This window comes from Pangasianodon hypophthalmus, chromosome 9, assembly GCF_027358585.1.
Source record: "Pangasianodon hypophthalmus isolate fPanHyp1 chromosome 9, fPanHyp1.pri, whole genome shotgun sequence".
In the NCBI taxonomy this organism is placed as follows: Eukaryota; Metazoa; Chordata; class Actinopteri; order Siluriformes; family Pangasiidae; genus Pangasianodon; species Pangasianodon hypophthalmus.
In genome coordinates, this window is record NC_069718.1 from 29,334,775 (window position 1) to 29,360,302 (window position 25,528).

Here is a 25,528-nt window from a genome sequence, read left to right on the forward strand (position 1 = left end):
AAGAATATGGCAAATAAAATTATTCTGATAACAACAATATCAACACTACTACTACTAATACTAATACTAATAATAATAATAATAATGAGTCACTATGATTAACACTATTCCATGCTATGAGGTAAACAGAGTTTTTGTGTAGTGAGTGAAGTGTGTTGTGCTGGATGGATCTTGGTTACTCTCGTGTGGCCACATTTCCAAACTTGACTCTCTGCATTTGCAGTAAATAATTTGGTTCAAATAATGAATTGATTTAATAAATTAAATGTATGAATGCATGTTGGTCTTTATTTGGGGTTTAATCAGAATAAACATGAGATTGAATGTGATTGGTTCATTCTGAACACAGCCACACCCCCAATTATGCAACCAGATCACTGTAACATTTTTTTTTATGTCTTCCTATTTTTCCCTAAAATGTTTCTGATGGTTTTTCACTTTTGAGGGTGGAAAAAGTTCTGATATGATTTATCTTGGTTTGATTTTTTTTCTGATCCATTGTAAGTAGCTTTATATATGAGTTTCTCAGAATCTTTTCATTGATTGATTGATTGACTTTATTAATCCCAAAGGGAAATTCACATGTCACAGCAAAGCTCACCACATAATAAATAGATAAAATAAAATAAGTAAAAAAAATAATAAATAAAAATACTGCACAGTACTGTATTTCATACAGCCCCCCTTGTTTCAAGCATCAAAGTACGCACTACACCATGTTGTACAAAATACAATTTAAAATTCTACATCAGTCATCTAATATGACATTGATTATATAATCTAATGGCTGTCGGTAAAAATGACTTTTTATATCGTTCCTTATAACTGAATTAATCTTCAGCTAAAAGAACTCACACAGGCTTGAACTGTTTCATGAAGAGGATGACAATCTTGATTCATTATACTGACCAATTTTTCAGTCATTCTATCCTGTGCTATCACATCAATAGTGGGTAACACACAACCCACCACAGAACCTGCCTTTTTTATCAGCTTACTGAGTTTGTTCTTCTCCTTCTCCAACAATCCCCCTCCCAGCAGGTAACAGCACACAAGATCACAGATGATACCACAGAATCATAAAAGGTCTTCAACAGTACCTGACATACACCAAAGGATCTCAGTTGCCTTAATAAATGAATGCGACTCTGACCCTTCTTATAAACCTGTATCATATTATCAGACCAATCAAGCTTATTATTCAAATATACACCCAGGTACTTATATGACGTGACCATCTCAATTTCTGACTCTTGTATATTCACTGGCACCACTTGATGAGGATATCTACTAAAATCAACCACAATTTCCTTAGTCTTACTAGCATTAAGCCTAAGACAATTTGTTTCACACCAGTCCACAAAACTCTTTAAAAGCTCCCTATATTCACTCTCATCATGATCCTTTATACAGCCAACAATTGCAGAATCATCAGAAAATTTCTGCAGATGACAGTTTTTGGAGTAGTACTGGAAATCTGATGTATAAAAAGTAAATAAAAACGGAGCTAAAACCGTTCCTTGAGGAACACCAGTGCTACACGTAACTACTGGAGTCACGCAGTTATGCATCCTTACATACTGTGGTCTATTTGAGAGGTAGTCCATTAACCAACTGACCACACTCTGGTGTAATCCAGCATTTTCTAACTTATTCTTGAGTAATGCAGGCTGGATAGTGTTGAATGCACTAGAAAAATCAAAAAATGTGATTCTAACTATGTTACCTGAAGTATCTAAATGACTTAGAGATTTGTATAAAAGATAGATAATTGCATCATCAACCCCAACACCAGTTTTGTAAGCGACCTGCAGTTTAGCCTCAGCAGCACACAATAGCTGCTTAATATAATTTAAGACCAACCTCTCAAAAACCTTCATCAACTGAGCCATTAAAGCTATTGGTCTATAATGTGAGAACTCAGTGGGATTAATCTTCTTAGGGACTGGTACTACACATGATGTCTTCCATAAAACAGGTACCCTTTCCAAGCACAAGCTCAAATTAAAAATGTAATGAAACCCAACAGATTTGATCAGCACATCCTTTAAGAACTCCAGCACTAATACCGTCAGGGCCTGCACATTTCTTCTTTTTAATTCTCCTTAACCCACTTCTTACTTGTTCCACTGATACAGCAAACTTAGGAACAGACTCACAAGTGGGAAAATAAGATGATCTTCAAACTGAGGAGGAAGTGGTGAACAACCATAGGCATTTCTCACATGTGCATATAACAAGTCCAAAGTTTTATAGTCTCTCGTGTCACAGTCCACATACTGAGTAAACGTGGGGAGAGTATTAGTGATGTGTCCTGGGCAGCACCAGCGTTCATTAACAGTGCCAGTCCACCTCCTTTCCTCTTCCCAGTCTCCACAGCGCACCTGTCCGGCGTTCTCTCATTCCACCAAGTCTCAGTAAAACACATCAAACTGCAGTCCTCAAACACTGATAAAAAGAATTTAAAAAGTACAACAAATACAACAATGTAAAAACATTCAGAGCTGCTGCGACAGGCTGCCACATGCACGGCGCCATCTTTGATATATATCCCATCCCGGTTGTATATATGTACTCACTTACCTGTGGCCATGTCAAGTATGTGTTCTTGTTATAAAAACATGTTTATCTTGATTTTCTCGATGGGAAAAGTCAGGTGTTAGATGGAGAACTTGTGCATTTTCCTGTAGATGGCAGTAAAGACTCCGAAATCTAATTCAATGCTTTTCAAACCTCATCTCAAACGATATTGCCCAAGTCCTTATAGCAACCGTTACATCTGTGGAAAAAAGTGGAAAAAACAAAGAAGAAAAGAAAAAGAAAAAGTAAAAGGGAGGGGGAATGGGACATGCCAAGCTGGGACTATTCGCAGGGCATGGGTGCTTGGTAAGGCGTGGCACTTGCCCATTTCAGGAGAGACCACTTTGCGCTGCCTTAATCAAACACCGAGAGATAAAAGAAAACAGAAGCTATTTATGGAGCAGATAATCACTACACTTCTCGATCATGGTATATTTAAAAAAAAAAAACCTAAATAAATAAATAAATCCTCCTCTAAACAATTGTACATGCTAAAAAAGTGTAGTAATGAATATTTCACTATAATATCTAATTATTATTTCATATTTATTACAATAGCTTAAAAATCACAATTAGAAATCATGTTTTTAAATGTTTTGTTATTGTTTTTGTTTGTTTGCCGAGGTGCATTATGGGAGAATTCCAAAGTTCCATTGCATCCTGTACGTGTCTCTTAGTTCAATGCTTTGTTCTTTACGTGTTTTTCACAAGTTGAAGAGCAGAAAATTAGGATGAAATAAAAATTTTAATAAAAATAGAAACCACTAAAGAAGCAAAGCCAGCGTGTTAAGGTTATAAATGCCAATCCCAGTGTAGACTCTGGAGATGTGCCGTTCATGAAGGAGGAGTCGATTCTTCCAAACGACTCTTTTAGGTGAAGTGGCATATAGGAGCGTTTTGGAGTCTTTTCTTTTTCTTTTCTTTTCAGGCATGTAGACAATACTGTTAGTCGTGCAGTGGAAGTGAGTGGAAATGGTTTGGTGTAAAGCTTTTTCCAGCATCTGAGCTGTTGGTGAACGGTGAGATTACTTGTGTAAAAACTTTCCACAAGGCAGAGGCCGCTAATGAAAATAAAGGTGTGTGTTGTAAAGGACAGTGTTTTAGTAAAAGGTTAGTGTTTGCAGACTTTAACATTTAGCCCCAAACAGAACATAAAGTGGTAATGCGGCCTCCTCCCCAGCCCTGCAACAATACACAGAGGCACACAGGCTTTCTCATTCTCTCTTTCACCCACACTGATAGACCAACTAAATCTCATGAACTGAAGTGGGCGGATCATGACAGTGAAATAACCAATGAGCATGATGCCTTTTTATTAAATCCTTACATACATGTACATAATAACACACTTTAAACAGGGAACTCGACCATCCAGACAACAATCCTGGCAGCCAGGAGCCGAGGACCAGATGATACACAGTACACAGATTCACACACACACTCACACACACACACACACACACACACACACACACACACACACACACTCACACAGAAACACACTCAATAACACAGATTTACACACACATACTATAACATTGCTTATTCTATAGTATATGTGAAATGAACCTCTAAAATCCATGGATTGTTATTCAGTTATTCATTTTAAAACATATCATTCAGTAACTAATTTGAATTATTCAGTAATTATGGTTAAACTAAACTTTTTACAGAATTAAGGAACATTTTACCCAAATAATAATGACTGTAAGAAATTTCTAAATATTTCTATAATTACACAGCAGTGCAGTATCAGACTTTATAACATAAAGGCCTTGTGTATGTAAACGGCAGATTAATTATAAATAGTGCAGCAGTGAAATATTAAATGAAGTGAGGAGGCAGAAAAAATGACAAAAAAAAAACATCAGGATTTGCTACATGACTTCTATAACTACATGGCCACAGATCAGTGTGTTATTTATACCTTTCAGCCTTTTGAAATTGGTTCATCGAGATTTAAAACTATGTTCATTACAAATACTCTTCATTATACTCTGAGAGGTGAAAAAGTTGTTTAAAGTTATTTCCAGGTGTAAAAACAAATAATTAAGACTGAATACAATCTACCAACATACCTACAGAAATGACAGATAGTATTAGTATTAGACTAATATTTGCCTGCCTTACACTACTGTCAAAATATTTTGGGATATTTGGTGTAGATTCATGAAATATAATCTCAGTTATGTCCATTTCATTTTCAGTTGCCTGGAAGAATACATACTGGCATCTTTCCAATCTCTAACTGTCCAGTTTGGGGGAGTCTGTGCCCACTGTAGCCTCAGATTCCCCTTCTTGGCTGACAGGAGTGGAACCTGATGTGGTCTTCTCTTGTTGTCGCCCATCCGCCTTCAAGGTTTGACTTGTTAAAAATGAAACCATTGATACAGCTGTTGTAAACATGTCTAACTGTATCTTACAGATCGTACATCTTATGATGACGCAGCAGACACTGTAGAGAGATTTACTGGTTTGAATGCTGGGGAAACTGCCTCCTGATTATGACAGAAATCACTCAACAGATAGGGATTTTGAGTTACTGTTACACAGTGTTACATACATGTCCAGAGTATTTTCAATTAAAATAATTTTATTTAAATTTTAGAACTATGCCAGCAAGAAGACAAACATGAGGCAAGCAGAGAGTAACTGTACATCTTTCAAAATTAAACTGAGTCAAATAAGTTAAGTTAGCAACAACACATTTAGCTACTGTAATGCTAGCATGATTACATGATTACTTAGTTTTGCTTGAATTCTGCTAAAACAGACAGTAAGCAATACAATCCCATGCAACAGAATACTACACACCATTGTGGCGACTTATGTTTAAAGATGTGACAGAATTCACATACGGTGTTTGTAAGGTTTTCCCCTTTAAGAGATCAGAGGTTTTTTTTGGCTTGTGGGTTGTTCGGAAAATAAAGTTAGCCAGTTCATGGCTTCAGCATCCAGCTCGCATGTCGTCTCTTCTCATTTAATTGCACGAACACCCACACCATGACAATTAATATATTAAATTCTAGTTTTATGCCAGAATTGTCCTTTAAAAACACACCAGCAAACAATGAACAGAAGTTTAACAAAAAATAAGAAAAAAATGATTTATAGTTGTGATTTAATCCATCATCTGTGGAGAAAAAAATTCACTGTCATGTTACAACAAACCGAATGAATCCCTGTTGTGCAGAAACACACTAAAAAAAATAGATAAAAACATGGAGCTAAAAATAACAACTTCTACATCTGAATATGAATGATTCAGCTCCCAAACTGCTGGAAATGTGGGACGGGTTCTAACGCTTCACCAAAACTGCTTTATCCTGGAAAAGAGGTTTGAGGTGAAACTCCTGTCATATGCCAGTCCTGATGAGTTTACAATCCTTAATTCTGAAAGAGAAGAGCATCAGTGTAAACAAACAACATCAACATAAACACCAACACACACACAAAGAGAAAATATTATATTACACAGTGAATATTATTCAATATCATACAGTACAGTACAATAAAGAGGCAGTAAGTCAGTAACTCACAGTAAGGTCTCCAGTTTACAGTGTGGATCCTTCAGTAGATCAGACAGCAGCTTCACTCCTGATTCTCCTGGATTATTAAAGTACAGATTCAGTTCTCTCAGGTGTGATGAGGAGTTTGACCTCAGAGCTGAAGCCAGAGCAGCACAACCTTCATCTGTAATACTGCAGCGCCACATCCTGCAAGAAAGAAAACCTTCTCACACTTAACACACTCAGTTTTAGCATTGAAAACATGAACTATACAAAATCTTTATATACAGTACACTTACTCTCCATCTCACACACACAACAATGAAAATATATCAGGTCACTATGTAACCCCATTAAAATGTAGTGTGTACATGTTCATGCATATACAGTTTTGTTAAAAATGTAGTTCATATATGCACTTGGAAACACACTCGTACACATAACGCAGTTTGTAAGTAAGGTTTAGTTCATGAAAGTTCGTGGAGATAAAAAGTTTTGTTTCATTCGTTTTAAGATAACTTCATTGCATTGTTTAAAAAGAGAGTGGAAAAGTACAAAGCTGGTGAGAGTGGATAAAAGGGGGGTTGCCTAGCAACGTGCATGATTCTGATTGGTTATTTGGATAGGGGTTAATCAGCGAGGAGAACGAGAAAAGAAAAAAGGGGAAAAAGAGAAACAAACCAAACAAACAAACGAATGAATTAATTAATTAATCAATTACTTATTACTATAGAATTAATCTAGAAAGTAAATCTGATTCTCACAAATATTTCAGTTTCTTACAAACATTTAAATCATATTCTAAAAGTTACAGCTACATAAACACACAATCATTTCTGTATGTAATATTTGGGGACAAATTGATAATCTGACATCTGTGTGTGTGTGTGTGTGTGTGTGTGTGTGTATACCTCAGTTTCTCCAGTGTACAGTGTGGATTCTCCAGTCCAGCAGAGAGCAGCTTCACTCCTGAATCCTGCAGTTTATTGTTACTCAGGTCCAGTTCTCTCAGACTGGAGGAGTTTGAGCTGAGAACTGAGGACAGAACTCTACAGCTTTCCTCTGTCAGATTACAGTCACACAGCCTGGAAGAGAAATGATGAAGTGTCTGATTGATTTATCTGAGTGTGAAATGAGGTGTTTCCATCAGTTGGGAAATAAACTATCTACCTGAACACAAGGTTCTAATGTCAGGATAAAAATATAAAATGAACAGCCTGTGTATAAACTTGGACTGCTCTTGGACAGATCCATGTGTCTCAGCTCATATGAGACGATGTATTTAACTTTCTGAAACAAGATAATAAGAGAGAGGCCACTCTGAACAAACACGTCTCTTTATTTCTAGCAGAGAGTTTTTCATACAGTGTGTTCAGCAGCTCTGGGGAAAGTTCTGCTGGAGAACATTTACACATTTACACACTGTCCTTTACTGCTTCATTACAGTGTGTTCAGTGTGTAGATCAGTGTACATTGTGCACACATTTACTTTCCATTACAAACATTTTCTGGAATATTTTTGCTCCCACAGAACAATAGAAACAGGTCTATAAAATGGTAACAGCTCCATGAGGACAGATAACATCAGAGAAATTGGCTTATTGACCTCACTGTAAAGTACGCCTAGTACTGGCATGTTATTAAAGTAAATGTGTGTGTAATGTACACTGATCTACACACTGTAGAAATAAATGTACTTTGTTCTGATGTGAGAAGTGATGTAGATATTTCAGTATTAACACAAAGCTGATTTTTCACAGTGATGGAAAACAGTTGCAGTTCATTGTTCATTGGACCTTAATCTTTCACACACAGATCCAAATCACGTAACACCCCAATACACACACACACACAAAGCTCAACATCAGAAACAATGCTAATCTACACCTTATAAAAATACACACTTAAATTTTTTTTTTAATCCTATAAAACACTGGAATCTAGCCATGGGGGTCACAGTCCAGTGACTTCTGTGCCCGGATAAATAGAGAGGGTTGCGTCAGGAAGGGCATCCGATGTAAAACATTGCCAAATTAAAACATGCGAATCGTCAGTACTCTGAATTCCATACTGGATCAGTCGAGGCCCGGGTTAACAACGATTGCCATCTGCACCGGTGACCTACAGGGCGCCGTGGAAATTGGGCTACTGTTGGTTGAAGAAGTAGAGGAGGGAGGAGAGTGCATAGACAGAGAGAAGAGGAAAGGAAAGAGTGTAGGACTCAGAATAGGAACTCTGAATGTTGGTACTATGACAGGGAAAGGTAGAGAGCTGGGTGATATGATGGCGAGAAGGAAGGTGGATATACTGTGTGTACAGGAGACCAGGTGGAAGGGTAGCAAGGCTCGTAGTATAGGAGCACGATTCAAGCTGTTTTATTATGGTGTGGATAGTAAGAGAAATGGGGTAGGTGTGGTATTGAAGGAGGAGTTTGTGGAGGTGAAGAGTGTGTCAGACAGGGTGATGAGTCTGAAGTTAGAGATTGAAGGGGTGATGTTGAATGTTGTTAGTGGTTATGCCCCACAGGTAGGTTGTGAGTTAGAGGAGAAAGAGAGATTCTGGAGTGAATTAGATGAGGTGATAGAAAGTATTCCCACAGGTGAGAGTGGTGATAGGAGCGGATTTTAATGAACATGTTGGTGAGGGGAACACAGGTGATGAGGAGGTGATGGGCAAGTTTGGAGTTAAGGAAAGGAACCTTGAAGGACAGATGGTAGTGGACTTTGCTAAGAGGATGGACATGGCTGTGGTTAACACTTATTTTCAGAAGAGGGAGAAGCATAGAGTGACTTACAAGAGTGGAGGTAGGAGCACACAGGTAGACTACATCCTATGTAGAAGAGGCAATCTGAAAGAGATTAGTGACTGTAAAGTGGTAGTGGGAGAGAGTGTAGCCAGAGAGCATAGGATGGTGGTGTGTAGGATGACTTTGATGGTCTGTAAGAAGAAAAGGTCAAAGATAGAGATAGAGAAGAAAACCAAGTGGTGGAAGCTGAAAAAGGAGGAATGTTGTGAGGACATTAGACAGAAGTTAAGGCAGGCTCTGGGTGGTCAGGTAGTGCTGCCAGATGACTGGGAAACTACAGCAGAGGTGATCAGGGTGACAGGAAGACAGGTGCTGGAAGGAGGAAAGAAGGAGACCTGGTGGTGGAATGAGGGAGTTCAGGATAGTATCCAGAGGAAGACGTTAGCCAAGAAGAAGTGGGACATGGACAGGACTGAAGAGAATAGACAGGAATACAAGGAGCTACAGCACAGAGTGAAGAGGGAGGTGTCTAAGGCCAAGTAGGAGGCATACGACGAGTTGTACACTAGGTTAGACACTAGAGAAGGACAGAAGGACTTATACAGGTTAGCTAGACAGAGGGATCGAGATGGGAAGGATGTGCAGCAAGTTAGAGTTATTAAGGATAGAGATGGAAGGGTGAGAGAAAATGAGAGGGGAAAAAAAAGAGTAGAAGGGGTGACCTCTGTGGAACAGAAAGAAGATAAGATTAGAAAGGATGAAGTTAGGAAGGCTTTGAAGAGGATGGCAGTTGGTCCTGACGACATCCCGGTGGAGGTCTGGAAGTGTCTAGGAGAGGCAGCAGTAGAATTTTTAACTAGTTTGTTTAACAGGGTTTTAGAGAGTGAGAAGATGCCTGAGGAATGGAGAAGTAGTGTATTAGTGCCGATCTTTAAGAATAAGGGTGACGTGCAGAGTTGCAGCAACTATAGGGGGATAAAGTTGATGAGCCATACAATGAAGCTATGGGAAAGAGTAGTGGAAGCTAGGTTAAGGAAGGTAGTGGAAATTTGTGAGCAGCAGTATGGCTTCATGCCCAGAAAGAGCACAACAGATGCAATCTTTGCTCTGAGAATTTTGATGGAGAAGTATAGGGATGGTCAGAGGGAGTTGCACTGTGTGTTTTTTAGACTTGGAGAAGGCGTATGACAGGGTGCCAAGAGAAGAGCTGTGGTACTGTATGAGGAAGGCAGGAGTAGCAGAGAAGTATGTCAGAGTGGTGCAGGACATGTATGAGAGGAGCAGGACAGTGGTGAGGTGTGCTGTAGGTCAGACAGAGGAGTTCAAAGTGGAGGTGGGACTGCATCAGGGATCGGCTCTGAGCCCCTTCCTGTTTGCTATGGTGATGGACCAGTTGTCAGAGGAGGTCAGACAGGAGTCTCCTTGCACAATGATGTTTGTAGATGACATTGTGATCTGTAGTGAGAGCAGGGAGCAGGTGGAGGAAAACCTGGAGAGGTGGGGGTTTGCACTGGAGAGAAGAGGAATGAAAGTCAGTCGTAGTAAGACTGAGTACATGTGTGTGAATGAAACGGAGCGAAGTGGAACAGTAAGATTACAGGGTGAAGAGGTGAAGAATGTACAGGAGTTTAAGTACTTGGGGTCAACAGTCCAGAGTAAAGGAGAGTGTGGGAGAGAGGTAAAGAAGCGAGTGCAGGCAGGTTGGAATGGGTGGAGAAAGGTGTCGGGAGTGCTGCGTGATATTTTTCTATCCGCGAGAATCAAGGGGAAGGTGTACAAGACAGTGGTGAGACCGGCCATGCTGTATGGTTTAGAGACAGTGTCACTGAGGAAGAGACAGGAGTCAGAGCTAGAGGTAGCAGAGCTGAAGATGTTGAGGTTCTCTTTGGGAGTGACAAGGTTGGACAGGATTAGGAACGAGTACATCAGAGGGACAGCTCATGTTGGACGTTTGGGGGACAAAGTTAGGGAGGCCAGATTAAGATGGTTTGGACATGTTCAGAGGAGGGAGAGTGAGTATATTGGTAGGAGAATGTTGGACATGGAGCTGTCAGGCAGGAGGCAAAGAGGAAGGCCAAAGAGGAGGTATATGGAGGTAATAAATGAGGATATGAAGCTAGTGGGTGCAAGTGTTGAGGATGCAGAAGATAAGGATAGGTGGAGAGTGATGATTCGCTGTGGAGACCCCTGAAGGGAAAAGCCAAAAGAAGAAGACTCCTATAAAACACTGGGTCTCATTTATCACACTGGATATGAATGAATTTACTCATAAAACCTGTGTAAGAGCATTTACACAGGAAATGTTTAATGTGTAAATTAAAAATGTAATGTTGTGGAACATCTACAAGATGTTGAGAGAAAAGGTTGAGGAGGTGTTGGATCAGAGTTAAATGGGCTTGGCCACTCAGCACAAGAGCTAGCTCTTTATCTATGTGCAGAGCTGTTTTATCTGGTCTTTATTCTGACCCTCAACCCAGAGCTTCTCCACCAACACCTCACTGTCCTCTACTTTCACATTCATCAGGCACTTATGGAGGAGCTCTGGACTGAGCTGGAGCTTGGGGAATAGCAACACTGGACTCCTGTTCCTGTGTGCTAGGGGTCTCACTGGGGACAAGAGCTCCTGAGTTTGTGTCAACTTACAGATAAAATAAAACTAAATACAGTGAAGCTTGAATGATCAGCTTCAAATCATGCAATTGTCAGTATGTTACTGTGATTTTATAAACAGATTACGCTATTTAATTCAATTACACACCAATTTAATGAAACTTTTGTGAAACTCCGTTTCATATTAATGGCATTAATTAAAGAAATGTCAAATAGGAAACAAATAATTTAAATAGCAAGCCAACACAAATTCCTAAATTAACACAAATTCCTAAATTAACACAAATAAGACGAATCATTCGATCATTAAGACAGAAGAAATGCATCTGTATAAAGGAGGACGGGCCCCGTCTGTCTGTGTATAGCAGTAAGCTGACACGTTGCAAACGCCTCAGCTGACAGAAGATTTAGAGCACACTGTTAGAGATATTTAGATATTTAGAGACCAGTAAGAATTTTCTGGAGGATGAACGCTGGTTTATAAATCACTTCTGTTTGTCACGGCATCTTCTTTAAATGCTGTTCAACACTTTAGAGCACTAATTTAACCAACACAACAACCTTGTGCCATTCCTGTGCATGTCCAAGTTTATCAGTGCTTGGATTTCTTGTTATTGTCACGTTTCAAACAGAAAGAAGTGACTGAGTGTAGCGTAAGAGGCTGAAGAGTGCATTAATTTGAGAAATTTCTGACCAACAGTCACTGAGACACTTTAAACTATAAACACAGCAGTTTCTCTGTGTGATGCTCGGTGTCCATGATCACCTGGGTACCGTGTAGATCTCTTTCTTACCTTTCATATTAAACCACTTTCTTACAAGTGAGCTGTGGTGTGCACGCATTTGGTCAGGGTTTTAGATGATCTGTGGCTGTGGTTTTAAATGATCTGATCACATTTCCATTCTTGTTCTTCTTGACCTAAGTACAGTATTGAAAGCTGCAGACCATGATATTCTTCTACACAGACTTGAACATTGGGTAGGTCTCTCAGGAGCAGTACTAAGCTAGATCAGATCATATTTGTGTGGTAGACAGTCTTATGATAATTTGGGAAGTCACTCATCAAGACAATATGATATTTCATTTGGAGTTCCATAAGGATCTATTTTAGTACACTTGCTTTTCTCCCTCTACATGTTACCTCTTGGTAGACTCATTCAAAAACATGAAATCAGTTTTCATAGTTACGCTGATGACACACAACTTTATATATCAGTGTCACTGAGTAATCAAGAGCCAATTAACAAATTGATTACATGCTTGAATTAAATATCTGACTGCGTGCTACAGAACGTTCTGCAGTTAAACCAGGATAAAATGGAGATATTAATTGTAGGAGATAAACAGAAAAGAGAATACTTACTGAAAAATGAGCTGGTTACAGGTTAGAAATCTGGGTGTAACAGTCGACTCTGATCTCAGCTTTGTTCCTCACATCAATAATATCTCTAAATTTGACCTTAATCATTTGGGGAACATTATAAAATTTCCTCAAATTATTAAATGTGACCTCAGAAAAACACATCCATGCATCTTTTTACCTACTATTATCTACTATTTATCCATTACAGTTAGTACAAAATGCAGCTGTTCAGCTTCTAACACAAACTAAAGAGAGACCATATTACTCCTATTGTGGAGGAACTGCACTGGTTACCTGTGACATCCAGAGTCAATTTTAAAGTGCTCTTATTAGTTTTAAAACTCTTAATGGCATTGCACCTGTGTATTTAGCAGAATGCCTGATGGATTTCACCCCAAATCATTTTTAACATCAACAAATGCTGGCTTCCTTAAGGTGAATTTTAAGAAGAAGAAGCAGCTCGGTGAAGCTGCTTTTAGTGTCGCTGCTCCCAGGATGTGGAACTCACTCCCAGTGTATATCCATCAGACACCTTCACTAAATATATTTAAAAAGCAGCTTAAACACATTTATTTACCTTGTCTTTTAATTAGTCCTCTTGATTATATGCTTAAAACCACTATTTATCTCTTAATGATCTACTCAATACTTTGTTTGATTACATGTATTTATTTCTTAATGACTTTTCAGGTTTTAATATTTTATTTTCAGGTTGTGTAGCATTATTATTAGGAATTGACATTTATTAACATACTTAATGTTTTTTTTTTATGTGTGTGTGTGTGTACACCTCAGTATCTCCAGTGTACAGTGTGGATTCTCCAGTCCAGCAGAGAGCAGCTTCACTCCTGAATCCTGCAGGTTATTGACACTCAGGTTCAGTTCTCTCAGACTGGAGGAGTTTGAGCTGAGAACTGAGGACAGAACTCTACAGCTTTCCTCTGTCAGATTACACTCCCACAGCCTGGAAAAGAAATGATGAAATCAAACACACAAATACAGCCATAATACAGCTAAAGTTTAACATGTAACAGAAATGTCAGTGTGTTTCTCTCACACACACAAATCAGAGGACAGGACAGCACATCAGCACATTTACAGGAGCAGGGACGTCTTTCTGCACTCCACAATCTCTCAGCTACAGTTTATTATAAGACCATTAGGTCATGTACATAACACACACATGTGAGAGCGAGCAGCCTATAAACAATACACTCTGATCTGTGTTCAAGTTTCTACAACCAACACTGCAGATATAGTGCATTTTATTACAGAAAATAAAGAATTATAGAACTGTACACTACCAGTTAATAACATGCCAGTACTAGTGGTACTTTACAGTGAGTTAGAGGCAGGTGGAGGTGTGGGGAAACTCCAGGTCTCAGTCTATAGGGTCGTGTACACAGAACAGTCAATGACTAAATCCACCGCCAGAAATCCACAACAGCGAACACAGTCTCGTTACCCGCAGCACGATGACGTCAGGAACCAGGAAGTCCGTAAAATCCGAAGGACGGAACAAGATCAAAGCCAATAAACAAACCAGGTCTGAACCGATAAACCCACAGAGAATAATTCCAATGAAATATTTCCAATAACTAAAAGACAGACACACAATAACCCAGCGCTGTGTGGAGGCGTGTAGCTTATTTATACAGGTAGCAGTCAGTGGGGAAATGGGGAACAGGTGTGCTCGCGCTTCCGCACAGCGGATGTGGATGCGGGATGAAAACTCCGGCTGGAATGCGGAAGTGCAGGTGTGGTGTCGGAGCAGAGTGTGACAGTTATATGTTGAATTTCACAGAGACGGTAAAACAGTTGGTGTGTGTTGTTCTCTGTGCTCGTACTGTTATAAATCTGTCACCTCGAGACCTCTGATTTTACACACACTGGATTAGGTGTTTGGTGTGGACCCGAGTACAGGTGGAGTCAGATACATCCAAACAGATCCAAACTAAAGAGAAAGTTTGATCTTTCTAAACCAAACAAATTAGATGTGAAAGCGTCCTTATTCTCTCTCACGTGTTGCTCAGTGCAGATAGGGCTGTGCAATATGGTGATACATATCATAGGATGAGAAAATAGAATAATTAATAATGTCTACTAATAGATATTTTCCTGTATCCTCTGTATCAGCAATGTAGTAAAAGCCACCTTTTGGCAGCTGATTTATGTCACTAATGTCAGCACTAGGAGCTACTAGCAGTGTGCTAGTAAACAAACGCTCCTGAATGGAGCAACAGAAAAGTGTTCAGCCTATTTTCCAGAGATCTTGAGTTTAAGTCCTGATGATGCCACAGACATCAGTGGCCTGGAGTCCAAGTGAGCAAGTGAGTCCCTGCTCACAGGGAGGGAGGGGTGGCATACTCTCTCTCCCCTATCAATCACAGTGATACTAACTGATCATGGGCGTCTGTGAGCTCATGCATGTGGAAGTGGGCAGATACCGCTTTCCTCCAAGTGTGTTATGTTGAATGAGCAGTTTGAAAAGATGCGGTTGGTGTCACTTGTGTCAGAAGTTGGTAGGGGACAGGGTCGTATGATAGAGGAGACTGAACTGGAGAGTGGGAATCAGACGTGACTACATTAGCGAGAAAATGTGGGGAAAAAAACAAGCATGGAGGAGCAGGACAGAGTGAAACTCCCCACTACACTATGTTACACAGAACAAAAGATGGGGAACTTGTACGTAAAGGGCACATGAAGGGAAATAGTGTTTTTATATTTACTTTTTACATTTTGTATTCATATTGTTTTGTTTTTCATGCTCTTATTTGTCATAGTTCTCTTCAATGTCACTTTCAAATAAAAGGAGAAAAGAAAACGTGCCTTTCACTGGTGTTTAGTTCAGAAATGTGTTTACATTTACATTTATTCATTTAGCAGACGCATTTATCCAAAGCATCTTACAAATGAGTAAATATAATTTATAGGAAGATGGAATATAAAGCGATATTTTTCTTTTATGATTATTATTTTTTTCTTCCAGTGGGGACAAGTCACGAGTTAGTTAATTGTTCATGGAAGAGGTGGGTATTTAGCTGTTAAGTTCTTAATTGCATGCAGTTATTTTGTACAGACAGCTCACACGAAATCAGGATTTATAGAACGATCATATCCAATTGTAGCGCGATGGAGGCATTGCCTCCTCTCACATGACTTTCCCCCATTCATTCTCAATTACCCCCACTCAACCCACGGCATGTTATGGGGTCTCTGTTATAAGTCAATGGGCTGAGGGGAGGCGTGCCTCCGCTGTAACTGTACCTGCGGGTGTCGCTGTTAGACAGTGTTACTTTATAAAAACGAGTGACTTTTATACTTTTAATGTCATTTTTAGTAATATTTGCGTCGTTTTATTTTTGCAATATCGATTATTTTCTCATCCAATTTTTTGAGGAGACACTGCCTCCCTTGCCTCCTCGGAGGAAACGCCCTTGATTTTATATATATATACACACAGTACTGTGCAAAAGTCTTAGGTGCCTTTTTTTTTTTAGTACAAACTTTGTTATAGATGTTTATTTTCTGACTTCTACATTATTGATTCAGCACAAAAACATTTTAGATTCCAAACATTAGTTTTCCAGCACAAAATGAAATGTTAAAGAAAAATGTTTGCATGTCAGTAAAGAAAGCAGCAGATTCCATAAGAGACACTTTTCAGATAAAAACATAATGAAGGCTGCTGGGTTTCGCTGCAGAAATAAGAAGCGAGTCGACAGTCAAAGTCTCCAGAAGAACTGTGGCTGCTTCTGCAAGATGCTCAGTAACACTTCCAGCTCATTTCCTTATAAAACTGCACACACTGCACCTCAGATACTGCTTTATTTTTAAAGTGAAGGATCGTCACACCAAATATCGACTTTGTTTCATTTATTATTGTTTAGTGCTCTTTATAGGATTTTTTTAATGTAAAAACATTTAGTTTCATTATTTTTGAAGGCATCTTTGCTCTACAGAATTTCGTTGCATGTGCCTAAGACCTTTGCACAGAACTGTATATATATAAATTTTCAAGATGTGAAATTATCCATATTGTGATATAAGATTTTGTCTGTATCGCTCAGTCCTCAGTACAGACATAAGGTGTTCGTTTAAATGTGTTAATTTAAAGACGATTAAAGTAACTATTAGCAAGCATTAATCCAAACAGTGCAGTTCAGTGTTACATTAAAATAACAAACCATGCAGTAATACATTTATAAATAAAAATACTCACTCTGCTTTTCTGGAGGCTTTGACCACTGGCAGCAGCCTCAGAAGACATTCCTCTGATGGGTAATATTTACTCAAATTAAACTCATCCAGCTCCTGTTCTGAGTTCAGTAACACAAACACCAGAGCTGACCACTGAGCAGGAGAGAGACTGATTCCACTGAGACGATTGTAACCTCCTCTGTTCAGGTAAGTTTGTACTTCCTGCACTAGAGAATGATCATTCAGTTCATTCAGACAGTGGAACAGATTGATGGATTTCTCTGGAGATGGATTCCACCTGATCTTCTCCTTGATGTACTCGACTGTTTCCTGTTTGCGGTGAGAGCTGCTTCCTGTCTGTGGCATTAAGCCTCGTAAGAGAGTCTGATTGGACTCCAGTGAGACACCCAGAAGGAAGCGGAGGAACAGGTCCAGGTGTCCATTCTCACTCTGTAAGGCCTTGTCCACTGCACTCCTGAGGAAATCAGACATGTTCGACTTTCTGAAAAGATCAGACAGATCAGTGGTTTGTTGTTTTGTTACATTTCTGCTGATGAAGGACAGAAATGCGTATAAAGCAGCCAGAAACTCCTGAACACTCAGATGTACAAAGCTGAACACCTTCCCCAGGTGAAGCCCAAACTCCTCTCTGAAGATTTGGGTACACACTCCTGAGTACACGGACACTTCTCTGACATCAATGCCACACTCTCTCAGGTCTTCCTCATAGAAGATCAGGTTTCCTTTCTCCAGCTGTTGGAAAGCCAATTTTCCCAGTGCCAGGATACTCTCTCGGATCTGCTGAGGATCTGGATCACATTTCTGATGGTACTTTTGGTCCTTGTGTTTGATCTGAAAGATCAGGAAGTGTGTGAACATTTCAGTCAGAGTCTTGGGGATCTCTCCACTCTCTGCTTCACCCAACATTCTCTGTAGAACAGTGGCTGAAATCCAGCAGAAGACTGGGATGTGGCACATGATGTAGAGGCTTCTTGAAGACTTCATGTGTGTGATGATTTTATTGGCCAGGCTCTGAGCACTGATCTTCTTCCTGAAGTACTCCTCTTTCTGAGGATCACTGAAGCCTCGTACCTCTGTTACCTGGTCTACACACTCAGGAGGGATCTGATTGGCTGCTCCTGGTCGAGAGGTTATCCAGAGGAGAGCAGAGGGAAGCAGATTCCCCTTGATGAGGTTTGTCAGCAGCACATCCACTGAGGCTGACTCTGTCACATCACACAATCTCTCATTGTTCTGGAAATTTAGAGGAAGTCGACACTCATCCAGACCATCAAAGATCAACACCACTTTGTAGGAGTCACAGTCTATTAATTGTAGTTTTCTCATTTCTGGGAAAAAGTGATGAAGAAGATTCATCAGAGTGAGATTTTGCTGCTTCATCAAATTCAGCTCTCTAAAGGGAAGTGGAAACATGAAGAAGACGTCCTGATTTGCTTTTCCTTCAGCCCAGTCCAGAATGAACTTCTGCACAGAGACTGTTTTTCCAATTCCAGCAACTCCTTTAGTCAGCACAGTTCTGATGGACTTGTCTTTAAAGAGGTCATTACATTTGATGGGTGTCTCCTGTGTTGCTGGTCTCCTGGACGCTGTCTCGATCTGTCTCACCTCATGTTCATTATTGACGTCTCCACTCCAACCCTCTGTGATGTAGAGCTCTGTGTAGATCTCATTCAGAAGTGCTGAGCTTCCATGCTGTGAGATTCCTTCATTAATTCTTTTACACTTCTTTCTCAGGTTGGATTTCAACTTTGAGTGATACACAGAGACCACAGACTCTAATAAACAAAAGAAATAATGTTTTAATGCAAAATCCCTGAGCACAATTTAAAATGTAAAATTCTTTCAAATGCTGCTGTTCATTCCTGTTTCATGTACTAAATATTATTGAAGGAACAGGACCATTGTACAGAGTAACCACAAGCTGGACCATGAACAGAACAGAAAAGCACCAGATGTACATGATACTAAAATCAAACTTAAAACTAAAAGTGTAAATATCTAAAACAATTTCCTCTCTCTAAAGCGAACCTGATGGAATAAAGTCATGACTCAGAGCTCTTACTGGTGTGCAGTGTATTAGCGAGATCTGTGTGGTTCATGTTCTTCAGGACGTGCAGTGTGATCTTCAGCGCTCCCTCTCTGACACTGTGCAGATCCTCCTCATCCTCCATCTCCCTCTCAGTGCATGCTGGGTAATCTGGACTCAGGAGCTTCCTAAACCTCTTCAGCTCATTCTTTATCAGAGTGATGACTTTGTGTTCCAGCTCCTGGTTAGAAACACACAGTAACAGATCTAAATATTATAATGTTACACAGTGAGAGATGCTTTTATTTTATGAAAAGAAAAAAAAATTGTGTCTATTACCACAGGTACAACTGTCTGATTACCCATAATTCTGCTGAAGATTGATTAAACAACACAAGTCACACACACCTTGAATATGGACTCCAACTGATTTCTGCTGCTGTTTGATTTCTTCTTTTGTGGTCTGTGAACAAACAAAACACATCATGTAATATGGACTATATGATGATAATAATGATGATAGAATAACAGAATAGTGGGGAAATGCATAATAACGAGCAGTTGAGTAGTAAGAATAATAATACACAGCATAAATGTAAGACACTGCAGAATAATAAGGAAATGATGATGATAAAGTGAAAAGCTTTCTCCAACTGACTAGATCATTTTTAATTTTTTGTTCCACTCGACGCCTCAATGCTGGACAACGCTGGAGCTCATCTGTGGTTCTCTTTTACAGCTAAAACACTTTCACTAGCTTTTAACAACAGTGACTAGCATGGCTATTGGCTAGTTTATATACAGGATGGCTGAGTGAATTATTGTCTAATCATGTTACACAGATACTCTGCTTGTTCCATCAGTGAGCTTCAGAGCTTCGTTTCTCCAGTGTGCCAGGTGGATGATATTAGGATTTTAGCATTTAGCTGTTAGTTATAGCACTAGAAATAAGTGACACTCTCATAGTGATTTATGAGGATGGTCAAGAGTGCTTTTATTGCACCATCGTTTATTTATAACGAGTTCTCAGTGATTTTTCAGGTAAACCTATTGCTATTAGCATTGGTAGCATAGCTATATAGTTATCTACCATTACAGTATCAAGGTGTTTAATCCAAAGCATTTACTTATTCCTTATCCATGATTAAAAATCTGTCTACTGGATTTGTTATGTAAAGCAGGCCACTGAAACAGTTCAAAGCTTACAGATTGTGTTTACAGACCTGTCCCTTATTTTTCCTCCCTGAAGGTGGCAACCCTTACAGGCTTTGCTGATATTTCTTTGATCTCCAAACAAGTTGAGATGTGGGTGGAGCGAAGGGACATTGGGGAGTGTCTATAAGATGACTGACACGAGGCCAAACACTTCCAGTCTGGAAGGCAGATTTCCAAACGGGTTTTATTTTTTCAGCCACATAATACACTTGTCCTGAGGCCATGACCACTGTTTTTTTTATGTACTGCAAATTTCTAGGTGATGTGTACATGGAAAAATCAATTACTGCACCTTTAACACTCTCCTCTTAACACAATACACTGATTTCAGGATTTCCTAACTGACACTAACATATTTAGAAACAAATATATTGAATGAATGAATAAAATATTTATATTGTCATTAATTTCCCAGGTGTAAATGTTCCTCTGTAGCACCACAGACCCTCCAGCTCAGGGACTGCAGGCTGAACTGAACTCTTAAAGCAGTTTTCCTCACTGCCAGTCTGAGAGCTGCAGCACTGCACAGTTTAGTGTTTTACTGCTTCAACACCTGATAAAGCTCATGAAGGGCTTCATAATGAGACGAGTGAGTTTGATCAGGTGGAACACTGCCGTAAAACACCTCACTATACTGACCTCACATCAGTAGAACTGTCTCTGCCTCTGAAGTTAATTGGAGGATCCATTGACGCGTCACTCTTCATGGACACACAGCTGGGTTCTGGTGAGTCTGATCTCTTTCCCTCCATCATTCTAGAATTACAACAGAAATATCAGCAATAATTAATACTCTGCTGTCTCAGCACTGTTAAACAATGTGTTCATCATTAAACACCAATAATTCCATCTTTTTAATTCAGCTACAGTCTGCACACTTATTCAAACAGGAGACTCACCTCATACCTCAGGAATTACTCTGATGTCAGGAGTCCCAATCACAGCTAACTGACTCAGCTGGGTCTTAAAGCCTGTAGAGTTCACTGACTCAAAGCTATGCTGCTCTTATACTACACATTACACAGTCCTTTTTACTCTTCTCTCAGTGAATGATTTCTCTAAACTGTTCTTACATCAGATCAGTGATATATTCACTGCTATTAAACACCTTAAAGCAAAGTTTAGTTCCTCTGTTAACTAGTGAGTGTTTAGAGATACAGATCTGTTCCCATGAGACGGTGTGTATTTATTGCTGGTGAATGGAAAAGTAACTCACCTCTCGTCTTTCTTTAAGTCCTGTTTTCCAGACACACTCATGTTGGAGGTCATGTCTCCTTCTCCAGATTACAGCAGGACACACGTTTACTTCACTCCAACATCGGTGTGTTAAATCAAACCCTGTATCAGCACAGAGTTCACTTACAGGAAATAGTCACGGTATCAAGTCCTAAAACAACCTGTGTACATTAAACCTTCAGTACAAACCCACAAAACTCTTCTGCATCTAGTGTCACTTCAGTGTGTTTATAGATTATAGCTTTACATTTAGATACTCACTGTGTTTTTACTCCTGAAATGGTTTATTTTCCCCTCGACACAAAATGGAGCTGCTCAGTTACACTTTCACTGACACCTGTTTATTCTGCAGAGGGGGAGGGGCAGTGACGCAGACAGGTATCGAAGTGGAAGGACAATATTTTTACTTTAAGTGTTTTCTCTCCCATAGAAAACTGTTTTAAAGAAACACTTAATGGGACTTAATGCATTAATACAGTGATATTGGAGGATTAAATTCAGTATACAGCTCACTGATTATACATATAATATACAGGGAAATGTGTCTCACACTGAGATTGTCATAAACACAGGGGGAAAGTCTACTGTTTTTACATTAAGCTTTCTCTCACAACCGGAAGTGACAACCTGAACACAGATTTGATTTCTTTCATCATGATGATGTTTGAGAAACGTGAAACTGGAATTCCTATTCACATATTCCATAGATAATTTTAGAGAAAAAAAAATCTTTAAAAAATAAGGCTAAACAGTGATGAACGCTAACTTCAACCAGATGTCAGGCAAGTTGTCTATATAATGTGATCAACAATTAAGACTGACGAATAAAACTGATGTAGACAATGTAAAAAAAAAAAAGTGGACCAATGGAAATGTGATAATCTCCATCAGAGAAGATGGTGCTGATGGAGTTGGTTTTTTCTCTAAAGATCAAGTAGAAATGATTATGTCCAGGGAAATGATTCCAGGAAGATTACTGAGAGCTGATTGTCAGTGTGGACACTCCACCTGATAGAGCTGGAAAGATGAGGAGTTTTGACAAGTTGTATGAAGTTTTAAATGTCGGCTTCAGTATCATTTTGTGTGGTGATTTCAATACAGCTACACATGAGAAAGCTACATTTCCAAACCCAAATGTAATGATTTCTAGAGAAGGGAAACTTCTACAGAATGTATGTGATCCATGTGAACTTAAGGACACCTTTAGAGAAACATTTCCTCATGACTTTGGCTTTACACGGATTGACACTAAAACAAGAAGTAGAACAGATCAAATACATGTCTCTAATATGATAAAAGTTTTATACTATAAAACAGAATATTGAGTTGAATCAGATCATTTAGCTGCTTCAGTGAGAATAAACTTAAACATAAACGAGCAGAGAGCTTACTCCAAACTCAATACAACATTCTTACAAACAAACAAGCTGTTCATGAATTAACCAAAGAAGTCAAACAAATTAAACAGTTAAAGGTTTTAATGAGATCAAGCACTGAAATGTGGGATATTTTCAAAAAGCAAATACAGAAATATTTATAAGAAATGAACTTGGGGGTATTTTAAACATAAGCATCTTACACTAACTGAGAGTGAGCAGTGTATTAAAAACAAACACAAAAGATATTTCTGAAAACATTTGTGATGTGGTTAATAAGTGTAGGCAGGTTAGCAGTACAGTGTGGAGCTAAATGGAGCTGTTTTAGAGTTTACAGATTTACACAGATAAAGGCAATATATCCATTATTACATTAAATAATTATCATAAAGGGGAAAAAGGGAGGAGAGGAGGCGTGAGCATTCACTAACATTTCTCTAATATTTCTCTAATATTTCTTCCCCCTCTCTTGGCTAACTACTACAAGTATAGACTTATAAACACCGCCATAAAATACTTAATAACAGAATAGTGATTGTGGGAAATTGCAGTTCCCGGGTTTGGCCGCACGAGGGCAGTCGCCTCAAACAGCGCTGTGTGTTGTTGTAGATGGATCTTGACTGCCATCGTGTGGCCAGGTTTAGGAGGTGCACGTTTCAAAGCGGCTCCGTTTCAAATACTACACACAGCACAAATACAGCAAGAGCACTGACACGGCTCTCCTTCAACTCCACCCAGAGGCCTTATATAACATGATGCTCTGATGGATGATGATGATTTTAGTGGATTTGATTCCTGATCGTTTTTCTAAAACCTCATTCCTGATCCCAAAACGGTGACAGAGGCTGTAGGAATAACATGAACATACGGGCAAACTAGCAAGAATTTATATTTCTCTATATCGCTGTATATAGTTTTGTTAGTTTGTGCGTTTGTGTGTCTATTTTCCCTTCTGTCTGTTTTCATGCGCTTTCTCTCTCTCTCTCTCACACACACACACACACACACACACACAGAGGCAGCGTCACAAACGGGGGTGGGAGGGGTGTAGAGTAGAATAGAACGGTGGGCGGACGCTGGAATTTGACAGCGTGTTTGTGATTGGTTCTTCTGCCACAACGGTCTCAGCCAATCACAGAGCGGCTGTGTTGCTCTATCACGGAGAGAGTAGCGCTTGTTATTTCGGAGTTGTTCTTAAACCAGATCTGAGCAGCAAAATGAGTGGTCGCGGAGATTAAGACAGAAATCCATCATTGGAAAGCTGCTGAATTAGAAAACTAGGATTCAAATAAGCAAGACCTTCATATGATGTAAACTGATGTTTTTAGCTGCCATTTTCCCTCCCGACAATAAATGCGGAATGAAATGAAACAAGCTTTGCGTTGGCTTTATCTGGGGCAATAACAGGGAAGTAACGAACCGGGAGCTTTTATACAAACCTACAGCTTCTGCTGGACTTGGGGCCATCGACATAGGGCTTCAATTAAAGGATCCTTCTGTCCAAATATCACACAAGCTATAAAAAGAAGAACAGATTGGATAGGGGACATAAGAACATGGCAGAAAAAAGCAGGCAGAGCCAGACACTAACTCCTTCTTACAAATTAATATACGGCCATTTTAAAGACAAATATAAACACTTACAAATAGACTGGGACAAATTAGCTAACAAATCCATATCTGAGGAAATAAACGAGGATGAATATGGGGAGGTTTTTAGGCAATGGATCAGAAATATGAAGAGCAAAGGCATGTGTGAAAATGGGCGTGACGTCATGGGGCTGGTCAGTGGGGTAGAGTCGCAGTTAGAGTCGCAGTTAGATGTGCGACTCATGATTGTGATGAGGATGAGACAATAGACCATTGGAAGATGTTACTGATGTTCTTACTAATAAAATGAAGTGACTATAACTTGTTTTGAATAAGTTTGTTGACCTTACTGAGTGTAACTAAGCAATGACAACCTTTTAAACTTTGTTTTATTAAACTCAACAGATTCAATTAACCTCTTCTTAAAATAATGAGGGTTTTGAAAAGTTGTGGGGGTCATGCGCAGTTCTACCTGTAGGTGGAGTCGATTTGGAAGCTGAGGGGAAAAGCATATTGTTTGTCCTAGTTTTTAATTGCTTAATTGGTTAATTGGTCAGTTTACATTAATCAACCGTGTAACAGTCATATTAAATGAGTTAGCGTTACACAGTGACATTGGATGTGGTGGGATTATAATCAAATTGCTGGATTGTGTTGATGGAAATTAGCAGTTTAACATTTGCTAGAATCCGTGTGTTCTCCGTTTATTCCATATGGGAGAAAAAACAGAAAAAAATGAAAATCTTAAAGCTCTGTTTTAACCAAGAAACTACTTTACCTCGCCAACATTAGCGAAGGTGACCGGCAGGGGGCGCAAAGACGCGGGGAAGACAAACACGTTCATGTGGAGCATTAAAAAAAAGATTTAAAATATTATAGGCATCTTTAGAAGGACATGATTATTTTTTTCTGTTCACATTTTAGTTTTGAGAAGGAAGAATGAGAAAATGTAAATGTAAGCGTGTTGTGAAGCTCGCGAGAGAGGTGACGGTCCTCTGTGCTTATACACGTCACTTCCTGCATGACCTTCACAACGCGCTTCCGTTTACATCAAG

General features: G+C 39.3%; 1 protein-coding gene across 2 annotated transcripts; it reads right to left on the minus strand.

Moving 5' to 3' along the window:
* Positions 1-5,153: 5,153 nt before the first annotated feature.
* On the minus strand, positions 5,154-21,831 carry LOC117597960 (NACHT, LRR and PYD domains-containing protein 4-like). Of its 2 annotated transcripts, XM_053237028.1 has the most exons (9): positions 21,488-21,831; positions 20,911-21,027; positions 19,465-19,519; positions 19,093-19,297; positions 17,032-18,805; positions 13,600-13,773; positions 7,001-7,174; positions 6,120-6,296; positions 5,154-5,973 (listed from the first exon to the last, which is right to left on the minus strand). In XM_053237028.1, exons 1-9 carry the CDS (start codon positions 21,538-21,540, stop codon positions 5,937-5,939), a joined length of 2,766 nt encoding a protein of 921 aa, XP_053093003.1. In that variant the 5' UTR covers positions 21,541-21,831; the 3' UTR covers positions 5,154-5,936. The 2 variants fall into 2 exon arrangements, 1 of the variants encoding a protein (XP_053093003.1); XR_004578699.2 differs by lacking the exons at positions 5,154-5,973; positions 6,120-6,296 and adding an exon at positions 12,810-12,905 and having other exon boundaries at positions 7,050-7,174.
* Positions 21,832-25,528: the final 3,697 nt, after the last annotated feature.